We start from the raw sequence: 14,783 nt of genomic DNA, 5'->3' as shown, positions 1-14,783 counted from the left end.
GTGGCCTTCATTGTCAAAAGTAAACGTTACATCATATAAAAACAATATCCACCTTAGCTATCTCATTTGATAAATGAAGGTGAAGAAAAAGCAAAACTCTGAACTCATGCTATGAAAAGAAACGAAAAAAAAAAACTCATTAAATCTACTTTATATATCATTTTACCTAGCTAGGAGTATGGAAAATTTTGCCCTCCTACATGTAAGTAATGATTGTCGTATCAGTTTCCTAAAAAAATGATTGTCATATCACAATTAAACCTAAATTCATGACTTTGACATGTAAGTATATTGTTTCTAATGCTTCATTGATGACAAAATAATGTTAAAAGAAATAAAACATGCATATTTAGGGATGGTTTGGTTGGAGTAAAATTAAGGAGAAGAGGAAGAAAAGAGAAAGAAGAGCGGATAAATGTGAAGGAAGTGGTGGTTTGGTTGTGAAAAGATTAGTATAAGTTTTTGAAAAAAGTTATGGGTTGCACACTTAAAATCTTCCTCACAAAATTGAGAAGTGCGTGAAAATGTCTCTATCTCTGCGCAGAGGTTACTGTGCTCCATAAAAGTAGTGCATCTTCTCCAGGTAATGTCACATCCACAAAAGTATTAATAGAAAATAATTTTTTTATTTACCTAACAATTTTAATTCAAATATTTTAATCTTATTTTTCATTTATTTTTTTTCAACTAAAACACTTGTATTTTCATCTTATTTTTACTATATTTTTCTCACGTATACTCTTTCTCTTTTACTCTCCTCACAACCAAATGCACTCTCCTCACAACCAAATGCACGCCAAGACTTTCAACAATAATTTAACCTTATTATCTAAAGAAAAATAATAAAACATAACTATTCAATTCCTTAGATATAGTAAAATGCAAAGTTCAATATGAAAAAAATACAACCGTTAGTATCATATAAATTTTGTATAATATATATAATCTAATGTTTTTTTAAAAAATCTTATTTTTTTCTCACAATATTCTCTTATTTGATAAGTGGGAGATTAAACTTCTAAAATATAATTCGATATTAAAACATATTCTTCAAATACTAATTTTCCAAATATGTTATTGTTGGTGGGATTTCTGAATTTTTGGCATTTCTTGTGTCAAAGTTGATTTTATTATATTAATAATAAATAAAATTTTATTTTACAAATAAGTTATTGGTTAGAGTTATATTAGATTCAATCTCTTTAGATCTCAAGTCTTGTGATTAAGAGAAAAGATATCCCTAAAAGTGATTAATCGATCCTATAACAAAGATTAATTACCAAACAAAATCAGTTGATATTTAGTATTAATGTTATGGTAAAAAAATAAATTTCTTCCTTTAAAAAAATATACATAAATTTCAAAGCGTGTAATTCATTATGTATTTTTATCATTATACATTAATGATTGATCAAGAAAATATAAGATTGACCTAGTGATTCAGGAAGTGAAAAAAGAAGGGGGAAATAGAAAATTTGAATTCTCTAATTGATATTTTTAACAAAACTAATAAACTAACATTTCCCAATTAAATAAAAAAAACTAATGATTGGCCAATTGTTTTGACATGTTAAATTAGAAAGAAGAAAAAAAATAACTAGCGCAAATCAAAGAAAGAACACGGTTTTGAATGAACCCAAATACCGTCCCGTTAAAGACAATGAATGGCCAGGGCCCAGGAGTTTAAACTTGGGCCCAATAGTTTGGAGAGCCGTGTGTTTAATTAGTGCGTTGCTGCATTTGCATTTACATTTATAAGCCTGTTGCTTCCTGCATCTTTTTGGATTGACCAATTGGGAATGCAATTTTATATTTTGGATTAGCCAATATGAAAGTTTAAGAGAATGCTGGAATCAATTTTTTGGTATAAAAAGCAACAGGCAATCAAACAATCACAATCTTTGGTTATAAAATTGCTAATCAATTAGCAAGTTCTGGTGCCGAGGTATTTCTAAATTTAAATAAATTTCATAAGTAGAAATAAAATTATAAAGAAATTGATATTGTTGTTATTAATAATAAGTATTTTATTTTATTAGATAAGAAATTTAAAAATGAAAATACGAAAATATATTACTTAAAATATACTAAAGTGTAGTATATTTGTCCTGATGCATAAGAGAATATAAGTTGTGCATGAGATGACAAATTTGGTTTCAGTATTAAGGAATGGATAAGAAAAATATATTATTATTATTATTATTATGACATCCCTAAACAAGGATATATTTTAATGAAATAAAAGAATAATAATAAATTAATGTTTTTTGGTTAAAAGAAAAAGTAATAGGCAACGGGTGGGTGGTGAATGGTGATAGTGATGGGTTTGGTTGGAAGTTCGGAACCGAAACCGAAATTTAAATCTAGTTAAACCAAAGAAACGAACGTTATCAGCTAACTTTTGACTTCTCACTCTCAGCAAAGCAACAGCCAACAGGTGTCCCCGCTCCACCACTACCCTACCATTATTTTATTTATTGTTATGGGTCAAGATACAATTTTTAAAAGGTTAAATTAATTTTTTTCAACCATGTACATTCAATTTGTTTTTTTATTTTTTAAAATTAGTTTTATTTAATTTTTTAGTTTTATTTTTTCAATTCGATACTCTAATTTAGTCTTATTATCTAAATTAATTTAAGTAATTTTACCATCTAATTTTAATCTTAATATTTAAATGAGTATTTTGTAACAGTTTAAAATTGTATAATTTTAAATTGGTCTAAAGTGAAGTTTTTTTATATCTTTAGTTCAATTTAAATTATAGGATGAAAATGAATTAATTTTAAAAAATAAATTAATTTTTTAAAAAAAAAGGAAGAAAAGTGCTGTTTGTTTTGTTTGGTGTGTGAAGGGGCAAATAAAATAACCACGTGGGTTTCAATTTGAAATGGCGTGAGGAGTGAGGTGCTCCGGGTGAGTTTATCATATGCCGTTGATAAGAGGAGAGAGAGAGATTGACCGTTTGTTAATCTTATCTTTTCTTATCCCAAACAAACTGAAACTCAACTCCTGAAAGGCAAGAGTGAGAGAGAAATGGAGAATGCGGAGGAGATGATGCAGCAAAACGACGAGGTTTTGTCGGTTGAACTTCCAGCTCCTTCCGGTTGGAATAAACTGGTCTCCTCTCCTCTCCTCTCCTCTCTTTTTTTATTATTCTTTGTTTTGCGCTTTCAATTCTCCACACTCCCTCTTTCTCTTTAATGTATTAGGTCGCTCAGCTTTATTTATTTTGCCTACACCTTTTTGGATCTCCTCTCACTCTCACTAGTCTCTAGTTAACCATCTCCTTTAGATTTCTACTGTTTCTGAAAAAACAAACAAAGTGCATACACATTTCCTTTCAATTCTGGACTGTTTTTTTTTTTTTTTTTTATGTTTTATTCCGCCTTTGCAATTGTTTACCACTTTTGTTTAACTATATATCTTAGGCTATGTTAATATTTTGGCCTAAATCCTGTCAAGTTAGGAATATCTGTATTTTTTTCCCAACAGTGTTATATATATGTATATATTTAATAGATTAGGATTAGGATACTATGGAAACAATGCTGTGAATTTTTTGTGCTTTTCATATTCTTCTAATTTGTAATCTAGCATTCAGAATATTCATAGATATGATATGAGCAAGTGGAGTGGCATGGAATATTTTGTCTTGCCAAACATCTTTTACTCTGGATAAAATGATCAATGTGATACTTTTCTATGTTTTTCACTAGGAATGTTAATTGCTGCTCTCTTTCAGACTTGAACTGATGCTTAGTAATTTAATGAAGATCTGGTCTTTCTGGTTTTGTGTTATATTATCTATTCTACAAGGATTATGTAGTCTGCATTTTCTTTCTCTGTATATGACTATATGTGTATCATCCACATTGAAATGTTACTACATGTATGTGCACACATTTCCACTTGTCTCTCTCTATTGCATTCATTCCTTTTGAAATGGCTTGGAAGGAGATTGTGAATTTTACTGGGGTTTATTTGTATGCTGTATGGAAACTGTTTTATAATGCAGTTTTAGTTAAATGCTGCAGTTTTTCCCTAAGAAACTGGGAACACCAAGAAAAAGTGAGATTGTATTCATTGCTCCAACTGGAGAGGAGATCAGTACCAAAAAACAATTGGAGCAGTACCTAAAGGCACATCCTGGCAATCCTGTCATTTCAGAGTTTGACTGGGGAACTGGTGAGACCCCTAGGCGATCAGCAAGGATCAGTGAGAAGGTCAAGTCAACTCCACCAGCAGATAGTGATACTCCAAAGAAACGAGCTCGGAAATCATCAGGATCAAAGAAGGATAACAAAGAAACTGAATCTGCATCAGAGGAAGGCAAGGCAAAGTCTGATACTGAAGATCCCAAGGCTGCAGAGGAGGAGAAAAATGAAGGAAATGATAACTCTAATTCTGGAGGAAAGCAACTTGAGAATGGAGATAAAACTGAACAAATTGATGAACAGGCCAAGAAGCCAGATGTAGATATGGAAGAAAATGATCTGAATGATACAAACAATAAATTAGAAAATGATTCAGATGAAATTAAGAACAGTCATGTGAACGGCGAAAATGTGATTGCTGAAAGGCCTGAAGGTGAAGAAGCTCAAAAGCAAGAAGTTGAACCAGCAGAGAAAGTTGCCGAAGAAGCTGCTAATACTGCGGAGACTGAAAAATCCCTACTGACTGAATTAGAAAAAGAAAAGAATGAGGAGAAAACAGATACTGCGACTCTAGAGGCTAATGGGGGAGGCGAGAAAGAGAATCCTAATGCTGCACAAATGTAATATGGTTATTTGGAGCTGTGCACAGTGAAACACTTCAACATTTGTCATACCGTTGTGTAAGCTGCATAAATGTAACACCATTGCCCTAGTGCCCCATGACTTTTGCGATGCTATTTTAGTTATTTTGTGGCCTTATGGATGACTGTAGTCTCGTATTTCATCTAAAGATTTGGTTGTACTTTCTACCTAGGATTAGGAAATTAAATGAGTCTTCCTTTTAGTTTAGATTAGGACATCTGATTTTACTTAGTGCAGCTACGTAGATTGTAGACTTTCTGTGACACATTTGTGTTTCTAGTCATTTAAATTTCACATTCCCCATCTAAGAATGCTCTTTTTATGTTACCGAAAGTGAGTGGTAAATGCAGGATTGAAGCAGCAATTTATCACTTCCTTTCCTAGTTATGGCATAAGCTTCATATCTAAAGGTTGCGTTTCATTAGATTTCATGTAATTCATCAGTATTCAGTCATTAATCTCGCCACATGTATACTTGATCAGTCTTTGGATTTCTGACATTTTGTAGAGCTTGTAGAAGTTGTGTGGCATAATTTTTTTCATAACATCACTATGCATTGTCAACTCCACTTTTATTTTTTGTGAAGCATCGTCAACTCCATTAATGGTGATATTATGAACTATTTCATTTGTCTTCACTCTTCTACCCAGTGTTTATCTCGAAATTTTTAGAAATATATGACAGATATAGAGGCTAGTTGAGATATCCTTCCAATAAATATGAAAGCGGGGCTTTACACGTGTAATTTTTTATTCTATTATTTTTTAATTTAAGTTTAATTATCTATTTAATTCCTATAGTTTTCAAATTTATTATTTTTAATCCCTATTGTGGATTTTTTAGGTCTTCATGTTTACATTTTAATTTTCAAAAAGTGTCAACCGTTAAAATTCTTTAATTTTTAATGGCAGAAGTTTTTTGAGAATTAAAATATAAAATTTAAGGATTAAAAAATTTATTTTTTAAGTGGGTAATTAAACTTAAAAAAGAAATAAATTTAAAAATTATAGGAATTAAATGGATAATTAAACTTTTAATTTAATAATTAACATTTATAATTTATTGTCTTTTTTAAATATTTTCATATAACGAAAAGGCAGGTTTTAGCATAATTTTTCCCAAACATCATTATGCGTTGTCAACTCTGATCACAGTATTATGAACTGCATAATTTGTCTCCACTTTATCTTTATTGCAGTGCTAATCTCAATTTTTTGCAATGACAGGCATAAACGATTTTAGGAATTTTTTTAAAAATATATATAGAACGTGGAGCTTTATACCTAGAGTATAATTTTTTTATCGTATTAATTTTTTGTAATTTAATAATTTGGAATCTTTTATAATTTATTAACTATTTTTCTTATAATGAAAATTGAAAAGGTAGAACCAGAAGCATTAGGTTCAGAATTTCGAACCCAAAAACAAGGTAGCATGTGCATTCAGTGGCACTCAAGGTATTGGAGACTCGTTGCATGCATAATTTATTTGTGTATTTGAGAGAAAGCAAGTAGAAGTAAACAAGAGTGAAAAGTGGAAAAGGCATACTTAAAGGAGGAGATAAAGGGTGAGGAAAGGAAGAATCTATTCTAATCCCTTGAAAACAACCTCTTCTAACCATCTTAAGTTAAAGACTAAGAATCTAGAGTTTATGGAGGAAAAGTATTGCATCATCCACAGGATTGCTTATCGATCAATTTCTGCTAATGACGTTACCGTCATTGAGTTACATAATACAGTCAAGCACCCTCATTTTATTCTACAATTGGAATGCTCTTCCATTCTTAATATACTTAGCTAAACATGATGTTATCTTCCTTTTTTCTTTGGCTTCTGCTATTCTCTTCATTATTTTCTCATGGTATGTGTACTACTCTTTTTAAGACCATTTTTAATCGCATATTCTATTTTGAAATGGAAGATTCGTAAATGGAGGACACTACTTTTTGCTTAGTTACTTTTTACCTAAGTAAATAGAAAGAAAGAAAAAAATCATGTTTGTTTTAGTCAATTGTGTTTCTAATCAAACTTTAACATTCTGATGTGATGAAGTTTTAGGGGATAAAGCATTTACAGGAACATATGGAGTAAACTATGGTAGGATAGCTGACAACTTACCTCCCCCAGAAAGCGTGGTTACCCTACTCAAAGCAGCAAAAATTAAGAACATTAGGATATATGATGCTGATCATCAAGTCCTCCGTGCCTTCAAAGGGTCTGGCATTGAAATTGTGGTTGGTCTTGGCAATGAATTTCTCAAGGACATGAGTGTGGGGGAGGATAGAGCCATGAGTTGGGTCAAAGAAAACGTTCAGCAATTTCTTCCAGAGACCAAAATTTGCGGAATTGCGGTGGGAAATGAAATCTTGGGAGGCACGGATATGGAACTCTGGGAAGTTTTGCTCCCTGCAGCAAAAAATGTTTACAATGCCCTTAGTAAGCTTGGTCTAGCAAAAGATGTTCAGGTGTCAAGTCCACATTCTGAGGCTGTGTTTGCTAATTCCTTTCCTCCATCCTCATGCACTTTCAAGGAAGATGTCCTTCCTTATATGAAACCTCTCTTACAATTCTTCTCACAAATTGGCACTCCTTTCTTCATTAATGCATATCCCTTCCTTGCCTATAAGAATGATCCACAACATATTGATCTTAACTATGCCCTCTTCCTAAAAAATCCCGGGATTTATGATGCAAAGACTAAGCTGCATTATAGTAACATGTTTGAGGCTCAGGTTGATGCAGCTTATGCTGCCTTGGAGAAGGTTGGGTTTGACAAGATGGATGTTATTGTTTCTGAGACTGGTTGGGCTTCTCATGGGGATGATAATGAAGCTGGAGCAACAATAAAAAATGCAAGGACATATAATGGTAATTTGCGCAAGCGGTTGCTCAAGAAGAAAGGGACCCCTTATAGGCCAAAAAAAGTGGTGAAAGCTTATGTCTTTGCCTTGTTTAATGAGAATTTGAAGCCTGGCTCAACATCTGAGAGAAACTTTGGATTGTTTAAGGCTGATGGAAGCATTGCATATGATATTGGCTTCACTGGACTTGTACCTTCTTCAGCAACTTCATCTTTCCTTTCCTTCAAGGTATATGGACTATGGATACTCCTCTACTTTCACTATTAATTAAGTTTTCTAATTTCTAGGAAATTTGTGCTGAAAATATTCCAAAATTAAAATGAAGTAGGATCTGTCTTTCCCCACTTTTTATGTAACTGACTTACTGAGCCTGAGTTCTATGGATTAGTAGTGACATTACATCTATATTGCACACAACTTGGCTGTTTCAATAATTTAACATCATTAAACTTCAATTATGGTTAGCTTTTCTAACGCACAGACTACAAATATTCAAGTGTGAAGTATTTATGTTTAATGACATATGCATATCATATCTGAAATTTCTATTCCTCCAGTTCCTAGTTTATAACAATTATGTCTTTCAGGGTATTGGATCCTCCTTCATGATGGCTTTTACAAGCTTTGCTGCTTTTCTTTTTGTTGCATTGTAGTAATTGATTATAAGATTAATTTACACGTGAATTCAGTGATTCTTTGGATTCTGTAACAGTTTTCTGTACTTTCAAGTTGTGGAATTTCCATATCGAAGATGTAACATCTCAATGTATAATTGATTTAACTTTCTATTCTTTATTAATACTCAACAATGTACCATAGGCTTCATAAGGGATCTAATCTAGTAATCTTGTCTATTGTTGTTGACCTGTTGTTTCAACGTTTTAGCAGTGGTAAGCATGCTTTTGCAGCAAGCGAATATATGAAAAACCAGAGCAACATCGCTTCTACGGTTCTACCTAAGATTTGTATATATGTTGTCATATATGAAGGTGTAACGTTAATGCCAAATCATTACCACTAGAATCTAAAACTTATTCAATTCATTGTTTAAAACTGATATACTTAATTGTGTAACGAATACAATTAAAAAATATTAAAGGTCTTTGCACAAAGTGATATTTTCAGGCACATTAAAATGGGTGTGAAATGGGGTAGAGAAGAGAGATAAAAATAAAAGAAAGAGAGAAGAGGGCAAAAGTAAAAAATGTTATGGTTGACCTGATAACAAAAAAAGAAAGAAGCAGAAAGAAATTTGTGCGGAATGAATGAAAAAGAAAATGAGATGAATGATATGTTTTATCAACTTTGAATGTGAACATCAACACATCAAATACAAGAGAGGTAGAGAAGATAAATAAGGTGTAAGAGGAATTATCTCCTCGTTGTAAGATTCAAGCATGCATACTTTGCATAAGAACAGTGTAACTTTAGCTTCCAAAATTTTCTAAACAAAGAGTTAAATATGTTTTTACTTCTTTTTTTAGTCACTATAGATAAGGTAATATTTATTTTCAATTTCTTAAAATAAGATCAGACCGTAAAATCAAGAAGATAAATTGTTCAGTACCATTTCATTTTGGTCTATATTCAACAACAACAACAAAAATTTGGTCTCTCGTATTTATGAAAATATGTTATGTGTAATCACTTATTTTAAAAAATGAGAGCCTGAAAGGAGTTTTTTTTTTTTAATGAAAAACAAGACTTAGACTTGATATATTTTCATAGCTAAGGTACTAAAATGAGACAATTTTATTTTGAAAGACTAAGAGTGAGCATTTCTATATTTTAAAGGATTAAACTAGGATATAGCACTTCAAACCGCAATCATCTAGACATCGCAACTGCATATTAATAGAATCATATTTGGGACAGATTGCCAGATAATAGCTGACGGTATCAATGCAAGGAGGTTTCAGAAAATTTGAAGGATTGTGCCGTAAGATTATCTTCTTTTCAAAACTATATATTATTATATAGTCTTGTAAGTAGACAAGTCAGTCAAGTTGCTCACACATTGACTAAGTTCGTTTTATTAAAAAAAAGCATATTTGTCTTTAAATAAAATTTCACTAATCATTTTCTTCTTCAGAAAATATAGATGAACTTGAGTACTCCTTGATTAAAAAAAGGAATTTTACTAGTCACTTTGTATGAATGTGTTTAGGAGTTGAGTTTTAGAGAGAAAGAAAGGACAGGAAAGATTTTGTATTTTGACGGACATTTGTAATTTGATTTTTATTTAAAATAAAATGGTACATTAATATATGCTTAACTTTTTAATCTTATATTTATCTTTATTAACATTACATAGTTCTCTTAATTTAGAAATTAAAAATCCTTCTCTCTTTTTTCTTTCAAAACTCAACTCCCAAATGTACCTTTAAGAAGACTGGTATGAATATCACCGAAGTATTTTATGCCCGATTATTTTAAAACCTCTTTGAAATGTTAATATATATATATATATATATATATATATATATATATATATATATATATATATATCACTAATCACTAAACATGTCTTGACAAATTATTCATCATCCGTAATAAAGCCTCTAGTAGTTGGTTGACGTTCTTGGGTATCTCTAGCTAGTGCTTCTATGTGCTGCTGCCAACTCAAAAATAATTTTATGCATTTGCCAACGTGAAAGGTTCAACTTAACAACCAAAATTAAGAAGTGCTCAAACTTTAATAAATTTATTGAATGTTGATCAGATGAGCTTGTGTATCTGTGCCATCAAGGATAACTATATATAAAATATCTCGCTGATTATGCGGGTAGCTGTCAAAATCACGTAAGAAATTAAATATAGCTACCCACACTCATGTTGACACAAATTATGAAGCTTTGATATATTACAAGATTTTAATTAAAATGTATTGATTGTGTGAAGCCGTAAAGGTTTTTATATTATCACTTAATTATAATTTGTTATGCATGATATATTTGTAATATGAAAATTAAACTTACATAACATTGAAGTACATGCACATAATATATTTGGCATTAGCCAAATGTTTACTTTTTTTAATACCAAAAATGCTTACTTTTCTTGGAAAACTAGTTTAACTGATTTGATTTGGACTAACCAGAAAGGAAAAGAAAAACCCGAGAGCAATAAATAGCATTATTCTCAAGTACATTAGTCTGTGTTTTACTATTTAAAAGTCTCTTGGTGTATAGTTATACAGTGTGGACCTCGTGTGTATACGGATTTTTATTTTAAAAGACAAGTTTAAGAAAAGGGAGAATTAAATATGGGATAGTCCAAATATCAGATTAAAGGCACGCGAAGGGATATAATATACTATCCGTTCGATATAAATGATAAATGCTTGTGATAATTAAACCATCAATATATAGCAGAATTCTAGAGGGATTCCACGCATGTTTCTAATTGTTATTATATATGAAGATTTGCAAATGGGAATTTGATTCCTTCTCAGTTCAGCTCATATGATCAAAGATATTCTAACATGTCAAAATTTCTCATATTATTGTCCCTTTATTGGTTGAATAATATTTTTATATATTTGGTTGATCCAGCTATAATTGTTAAAACCTGGGCAAAGATTTATTTTTCTATTTCCTCTGCTTATCTTCCTTACTTTTTCCGTCTCTTTTTTCTAGCCATACTACAACCAAGTTATGCCTCGCATTTTTTTGGCCATGACGGTGGAAGATCACGCATCGTTTTCTAGTAATCTCGGCAGAATATTTTTCAGGGAATCTGTCAGTAAAGACGAAAGTAATCTACGAATAAAAAGAGAGGAAAAAAGAAAGTGAGACCCATATATACGAGGAATCCGTCCAATTTGGAGAGAAAAGAGTTAGGAAAGGTGGTTTAGGTAATAAAAGTATTAATATCTATATTTTTGCGCATATTATACCGGGCGATATAATGGGATAAAATTTAATTATGCGGGTTATTAAACTTTCGAGTTGACTTTTAAGTAAATTTTTTTTTAATAGACTCTCTAGATAAATTCTATAAATTTTAAGTAGACTCTCGAGTTTATTATCGAGTTAACGAGTTAGATAGTTAAAAATATTAGACCAAAATATAAGTCATTTTAAATTTATTTTATCTGTTTAGCATTCAATATACCTTCATTTAGTGTGTTATTCTCAAATACAAAATCATCACATTTAATAATATCAAACTCTTATCCTCCAATAACATCAAATCCTCAACCAGAATGATCTACCACCATTACTATAAGTTTGCTGGTTATTATCTAATAATGATGTATTATTAGTAGACTTAGTTATTTAAATATTCTGAACTTTATGATTCTGTTTTGTTTTATTATATTTTTGAAGTGTTTAATTAGTATGTTATTTATAAATACTTTGTTATTATTTTTAGATGAAATAGACTCTTACAAGTTCACGAGTCAACTCTATAAAACTTTCACGTGTAAACTTTCAAGCTTAATAATCTTATGCTTATATATAAAAATGATTTATCTAACAACAATTTTAACATCAAATGACAATCAAATATTGTGAGTAAAAATTAATTTTTAATTTAATAAATTGATAATCAATAACAAAATATTGATATAATGGTGCCATATTTTTGACCCAAGACAAAATAAAAAATAATAATTTTTTCAATCTAGATTAAACACATGCCATCGGTAGCTTTCATAGTAACATTAAGCACTAATCTCATCATGTACAAAAGAGTTTGTTTTAAAATTGTTTTTGGTAGAGGAAATGTATTCATACTACATAATATAAAAAAAAAAGGTATAAATAAGATGGTTGATATGATAAAAAAGAAAATAGTGAATATAAATACTATCTAAATACAGTAATTATAATAACTACGAAATTTATAAGCTAATGAAAATATAAATTGTGCTCATATCATGCCATATAAAAGCATCACAAGTAATGAAGACAAGGCACAGATAAAAAGGGCTAATCGGCTGAAAGTAGGAAAGCTCAACTGATATTTTTATGCTTGATGTAAAATTTACACAATCGCATTGGGAATTGAAAAGTTTATTCTTTCAAGGGCATGAGCATGACCCAGAAAAGAAGGGGCAGAGGTTCCCTTTGTGAGGGACAATCCAAATCCCAAGGATTAGTGAGTTAAATTAAATAAAGCCACCCATCATGCCAGTGTGATTGAAGAAAAATCTGGAAATGCACTCTATTCCCTTCTAATCTTCTGTGGCGGGGTGCACCGCAGGCTCCGTGGTAGCACGATCATCAACGTAATCCTCACCGTTGATCTGATCTAGGACAAGCACAAACCCCATGGCAAAAGCCGCATCAAAACCAGGCTTAACGCAAAGGGAGAACACTTCCTTCCCAAGCACGACGCTGGTGGTGGGGTCCACTTTACGACGAATCTCAGCCACCGATTCCTTCGTCACATTGAAAACCGTGCAGCAACGCTGCGAGAAGCACCCATCGATCTGGTACTCCTCACCTGGGTTGTCGTACATCTCCACCGTCAAACTCGCACGCGACCGTCCTATGATCGACGCTCTCCTCACGCTGAAGATGGGTTTATCACCGTCCATTCTCTCCCCTTTGAAGCCTTCCCACCGTTGATGCAAACTCGGCCTCTGCAAGTCAATGAATCACCCACTATCACCTAACCATACATAATATACAAACTAGCAACACAATGGCCATATCAAATTATCAATATCCCACTTGAATTCATCTTTGCAAAATCAATCAAATATTTCGTACTAAAAAGTGCTTTCGAAAAACTAATACTAGTATCAACTAAACAACATGTTTTAGAACAACCTTAATTAAAAGAAGGGAAATTAGAGAATAGATTTCGTACCTTTCGACGAACGGTGAGGAGACAACGTCCGTTAGGATCCATGAGAACGAGTTCGTCTCTGTCGCGGGTGTCGGGCCCATAAGAGTCAACTCTGAACACAAGTTGACCTTTGCAATCGTAGACGGTGAAGCCATCGCCCGCGAAGAACAGAGAAGTTTTGAACACCGTGAGATGGATCTCTTCTTTGAAGACATATCCATGCTCCTCTTCCACCTCGCTCATATTTTCTGCAGCCATACAAAGGGTCATGGAATTGGATTGTGATGTGGGTTTCGTTTCCTATTTGTAACACAATATTTTATCAGTCTAAAGGAAAAGCAATATTATTCTCACAATTCAATAATCATCCATGATATGCAATTTATGCCACCAATTAATTAATAATTCGTAAAGTGGGGCATAGAAATGAAAGCATGCATGGGTGGGTTATATCTACCGCAAACGTGGGGAGAAAAAATATCTACAAAGATGATGCCACCGCACTTTTTTTTTTTTTTTTGCCACACTTTCACATTTAATCTCTTTTTTTTTTTGTACACTTATACAGTTTTAGGTAACGTCAATGCTTTTTTAAGGAACGTTAATGTTTTTATAACATGGGATTTTAGTGGAAAAATGTATGTAAGTTATTATAATTTTTTCATATGTGTATTTAATTTCTTCGGATAAAAAATATTCATATTCTTAAATGTAAGTCTTAATGATTATATATTATTAGAGTAAAAAAATTATAATATCATCAATTTTTAAAATTAGTTATTATAATTTTTAAAATAATTATTATAAAAACTAATAAATTTATGATTATAGTACATAATTTATTTTCTTTATAGAGTTTAATGATTATATAATAAAATATTTTTACACTTTCAATCAATCAAAAATTATTCTTGACATAATTTTTAAGATAATTGTTGTGAAAAAAACTTACTATACAAACAATAGTTCATATTATTAAAACATAGTGTAAAAATATTTTATGTTTATGTTGTCAATATATAATATATTTTTTCTTTGCATATTATATATTAATTCTCTTTAATTTTATTTCAATAAAATTTAGATGTGATTTTTATAGTAATTTTAGTATGCTTAATTAACATTTTATTTTTATAACCTATGTGATCTTGATTTTCATTATGAGATATCACAATAAATACTTTTTAAAAAAAATTATGAATACTATAGGTTTGTTCTTTTATTCTACGAATATCTTTTGTGCATTTTACAGCACCTAAGCACCCTAAAATTAATGTTTGGAAAATATTTTAAAATTACGGGATAGCGCACTGAGCACAG

The 14,783-nt window shown here is 31.1% G+C and overlaps 3 protein-coding genes across 4 annotated transcripts; 2 read left to right on the top strand and 1 right to left on the bottom strand.

Moving 5' to 3' along the window:
- The first annotated feature begins 2,892 nt into the window (after positions 1–2,892).
- Positions 2,893–5,253, top strand: LOC100776785 (methyl-CpG-binding domain-containing protein). Its single transcript, NM_001253145.3, has 2 exons — positions 2,893–3,120; positions 4,038–5,253. The coding sequence occupies exons 1-2, from the start codon at positions 3,037–3,039 to the stop codon at positions 4,779–4,781; spliced, it is 828 nt and encodes a 275-aa protein (NP_001240074.1). The 5' UTR covers positions 2,893–3,036; the 3' UTR covers positions 4,782–5,253.
- Positions 5,254–6,412: 1,159 nt separating this feature from the next.
- Positions 6,413–8,586, top strand: LOC100815468 (glucan endo-1,3-beta-glucosidase 14). 2 transcript variants are annotated; one of them, XM_041009797.1, is made up of 3 exons: positions 6,413–6,661; positions 6,859–7,889; positions 8,249–8,586. In XM_041009797.1, exons 1-3 carry the CDS (start codon positions 6,604–6,606, stop codon positions 8,312–8,314), a joined length of 1,155 nt encoding a protein of 384 aa, XP_040865731.1. In that variant the 5' UTR covers positions 6,413–6,603; the 3' UTR covers positions 8,315–8,586. The 2 variants fall into 2 exon arrangements, with proteins under 2 accessions (XP_040865731.1, XP_006597117.1); XM_006597054.4 differs by having other exon boundaries at positions 6,853–7,889.
- A 4,022-nt stretch (positions 8,587–12,608) lies between these two features.
- LOC100527456 (LOR domain-containing protein) lies at positions 12,609–13,781 on the bottom strand. The gene is made up of 2 exons (NM_001249394.2): positions 13,485–13,781; positions 12,609–13,254 (listed from the first exon to the last, which is right to left on the bottom strand). Exons 1-2 carry the CDS (start codon positions 13,731–13,733, stop codon positions 12,844–12,846), a joined length of 660 nt encoding a protein of 219 aa, NP_001236323.1. The 5' UTR covers positions 13,734–13,781; the 3' UTR covers positions 12,609–12,843.
- Between the last annotated feature and the right edge of the window lie 1,002 nt (positions 13,782–14,783).

This window comes from Glycine max, chromosome 15 (assembly GCF_000004515.6).
Source record: "Glycine max cultivar Williams 82 chromosome 15, Glycine_max_v4.0, whole genome shotgun sequence".
Lineage (NCBI taxonomy): Eukaryota > Viridiplantae > Streptophyta > Magnoliopsida > Fabales > Fabaceae > Glycine > Glycine max.
Note: the sequence above shows the minus strand (reverse complement) of the source record. Positions and strands in the feature narration are given on the sequence as shown.